Source organism: Neomonachus schauinslandi, chromosome 15, assembly GCF_002201575.2.
Source record: "Neomonachus schauinslandi chromosome 15, ASM220157v2, whole genome shotgun sequence".
In the NCBI taxonomy this organism is placed as follows: Eukaryota; Metazoa; Chordata; class Mammalia; order Carnivora; family Phocidae; genus Neomonachus; species Neomonachus schauinslandi.
The window spans coordinates 41885238-41889051 of NC_058417.1; the positions used below are offsets into that span (position 1 = coordinate 41885238).

General features: G+C 60.3%; 1 protein-coding gene across 1 annotated transcript; it reads left to right on the top strand.

Moving 5' to 3' along the window:
- The first annotated feature begins 1790 nt into the window (after positions 1-1790).
- Positions 1791-3497, top strand: FZD2 (frizzled class receptor 2). Its single transcript, XM_021681627.1, has one exon. The coding sequence runs from the start codon at positions 1791-1793 to the stop codon at positions 3486-3488; it is 1698 nt and encodes a 565-aa protein (XP_021537302.1). The 3' UTR covers positions 3489-3497.
- The last annotated feature ends 317 nt before the right edge of the window (positions 3498-3814 follow it).

A 3814-nucleotide genomic window follows, 5' to 3' on the forward strand; every position in this document is an offset into this window, starting at 1 on the left:
AAGGGTTTTCAAAACTCAATTTTCTTTTTTCTTTTTAAGTACCCTTCCCCTTCCCTTGGAAGAGACGGTAGAAATAATTGATCCATCATCCAGTATCAGGCCCTGGAGATTTACATGCAAATCCCTCCTATCCTCACCGCGCCCCCCCCCAACCCCTTCCCAAATTTAAAATCCTAGGACGGGAAAATAAGAAGGCCCTTCTAAACTAGTAGGAACCCTTCAGGCCGCCACCACCCATCCCCAACCAGGTGAGAGATGGGGGGAGGGGTGGGTAATCCACCACAACCCCCCAGCCTCTCCCTCGCCACACACTCCACCTCTTTCTGGTGTGGAATCACTTAAGGTTTGGGTAAAGCTCCCCTCTCTCTCCCAGGAGACAGTATCTGGAAGCTTTTAGGGGGCGGAGGCAGAGGTGGGGAGAGAGGAGGAAAATGCTCCCAAACGGCCTAAGAGAGTCATCTCTTCACTCAAAACTGCCCGTCACCCCCCACCCCCCACCATTAACTTTCGATTAAGACCTCCTCGTTATGGCAACTAAACTTTACTTTGCATAATTAAGATTTGCCTCGGAAGAAGGGGGAGGGAGAAGCCGCAGCTCTGGGCCATTCTCCTTCACCTCTCCCCCCTCAACCCCCGCCCCGACCCTCCAGCTCTGGGCCTCTAAGTTCCTGAGTTTTCTCACTTTGAGGTGCCACCGAACACAAAGAACCATAATGGGCTCCTTTGTGCTCGCTACGGGGCAATTACGCCCCGGAGTCCAGGCCCCTTTAAGAGGCTCTTAAAGAGACAGGCTCTCATTTTTCAGAGGGTTATTTAAGGGTGTGTTTAAGGGGGAGGGGCGAGGCCAACTCCTAGGGGTCTACGTACTGGGTGAGGTGAAACTTTTGTCTGGACTCCTTGAGAAGGAGCTGGAGAAAAGTCTTTGTGAGCCGCTCGTTTTTAAGTCTTTCTCTCCCTTAAACATTTTCTCAAACTTGAGGTTTTTCACTTGATTTGAAAAACTGGACTGGAATAGGTGGGGTTCTAGGAGCAGGGGCGGAGGCAAGGATTTAAAGAGTCCCTACCGGGGAGAGCGCCTTAGCCCCCCAGAAGAAGAGTGATCCAGGGCTGAGTGGCTTGGGTCTGCCGCAGTTCTGGGGAATGTGTGTCTCCGGATCTCGCAGCCACGACTCCGGAGAAATCCCGTGCTGGGCAAACAGCCCTTAATATAATAATAGCTTGTCTCTTTAAAAAGCAAAAGGGGGGGGGAAGTTTTGTTGGCATCTGGTTTCTGATCTCATTATGTTGTGGTCGACCAATCCAGCCCTCGGGGCTGGTCCTGGGGTTTAAATCTGATTGGCCGAGAGCACATTTTGGGATGGTGCTTAGAGCTCGACGGGGCGGTTTCAAGGATCCCTTTTTTGGGGGGCTGAGAGGAGGGCGGGGCTGCCGGCGGGGGCCCCCTTGAAACCGACTAATTGGGATCGGAGAGGCCGAGGTGAGGGCTGGAGGAACGCACAAAGGAGTCGCTGGGCGGAGAAGGGAGGGGAGAGGCGAGAGGAGGAGGAAGAAGAGGAGAGAGGGCAAGCCGCGCGCGGTGTCTCGGGCGGCTCAGTCGGACCGCGGCGAGCTAGCCGGCAGGCGCGCCGCCCCCCTCCCCCGCCCGGCCTCCCCAACTCTGCGGCCGCCAGCAAACTTTGCAAAGAGGCGCGGGAGGCGGCGGCGAGGCGGCGGCGGGGAAGGCGCGCGGTCTCGGGCCTGGGGGCGGGGGCGGGGGGCGCCCGGGAGCCGAGTGGGGGGCGGCGGCCAGCATGCGGCCCCGCAGCGCCCTGCCCCGCCTGCTGCTGCCGCTGCTGCTGCTGCCCGCCGCCGGGCCGGCCCAGTTCCACGGGGAGAAGGGCATCTCCATCCCAGACCACGGCTTCTGCCAGCCCATCTCCATCCCTCTGTGTACGGACATCGCCTACAACCAGACCATCATGCCCAACCTTCTGGGCCACACGAACCAGGAGGACGCGGGCCTGGAGGTGCACCAGTTCTACCCGTTGGTGAAGGTGCAGTGCTCCCCCGAGCTGCGCTTCTTCCTGTGCTCCATGTACGCACCCGTGTGCACCGTGCTGGAGCAGGCCATCCCGCCGTGCCGCTCCATCTGCGAGCGCGCGCGCCAGGGCTGCGAGGCGCTCATGAACAAGTTCGGCTTCCAGTGGCCCGAGCGCCTGCGCTGCGAGCACTTTCCGCGCCACGGCGCCGAGCAGATCTGCGTGGGCCAGAACCACTCTGAGGACGGCACGCCCGCGCTGCTCACCACCGCGCCTCCGCCGGGCCTGCAGCCGGGGGCCGGGGGCACCCCGGGCGGCCCGGGCGGCGGCGGCTCTCCCCCGCGCTACGCCACGCTGGAGCACCCGTTCCACTGCCCGCGCGTCCTCAAGGTGCCGTCCTATCTCAGCTACAAGTTCCTGGGCGAGCGCGACTGCGCGGCGCCCTGCGAGCCCGCGCGGCCCGACGGCTCCATGTTCTTCTCGCAGGAGGAGACGCGCTTTGCGCGCCTCTGGATCCTCACCTGGTCGGTGCTGTGCTGCGCCTCCACCTTCTTCACCGTCACGACGTACCTGGTAGACATGCAGCGCTTCCGCTACCCGGAGCGACCCATCATCTTTCTGTCCGGCTGCTACACTATGGTTTCGGTGGCCTACATCGCGGGCTTCGTGCTCCAGGAGCGCGTCGTGTGCAACGAGCGCTTTTCCGAGGACGGCTACCGCACGGTAGTGCAGGGCACCAAGAAGGAGGGCTGCACCATCCTCTTTATGATGCTCTACTTCTTCAGCATGGCCAGTTCCATCTGGTGGGTCATCCTGTCGCTCACTTGGTTCCTGGCGGCGGGCATGAAGTGGGGCCACGAGGCCATCGAGGCCAACTCGCAGTACTTCCACCTGGCCGCGTGGGCCGTGCCGGCCGTCAAGACCATCACGATCCTGGCCATGGGCCAGATTGACGGCGACCTGCTGAGCGGCGTGTGCTTCGTGGGCCTCAACAGCCTGGACCCGCTGCGGGGCTTCGTGCTGGCGCCGCTCTTCGTGTACTTGTTCATAGGCACGTCCTTCCTCCTGGCCGGTTTCGTGTCCCTCTTTCGCATCCGTACCATCATGAAGCACGACGGCACCAAGACGGAGAAGCTGGAGCGGCTGATGGTGCGCATCGGCGTCTTCTCGGTGCTCTACACCGTGCCCGCGACCATCGTCATCGCCTGCTACTTCTACGAGCAGGCCTTTCGAGAGCACTGGGAGCGCTCGTGGGTGAGCCAGCATTGCAAGAGCCTGGCCATCCCGTGCCCGGCGCACTACACGCCGCGCATGTCGCCCGACTTCACCGTCTACATGATCAAATACCTCATGACGCTCATCGTGGGCATCACGTCGGGCTTCTGGATCTGGTCCGGCAAGACGTTGCACTCGTGGAGGAAGTTCTACACCCGTCTCACCAACAGCCGGCACGGCGAGACCACCGTGTGAGGGGCCGCCCCAGCGCCGCGTCCCCGGGGCGGTCCCCAGCACGGGGCTTGCCTCTGCGGGGGGTGGGGGGAGGCCTCCTACAGACTCCTTATTTTATTTTTTTAAATAAAGAACAATCGAAACCATTTCTCTTTTAGGTTGCTTTTTAAAGAGAACTCTGTTCAACACCCCCATCAGGTTTGTAATTAAAACTGTAAATAGTCTTGTAAATTTAATTATATATTTTCTATTTAAACGAAAAACGGAAAAAAAAAGGGGGGGGCGCGGCAAGGGGCACCGGGTCTGAGGAATGAGAGGAGGAGGCGTTGAGGGGGGTCCTCTCCTTT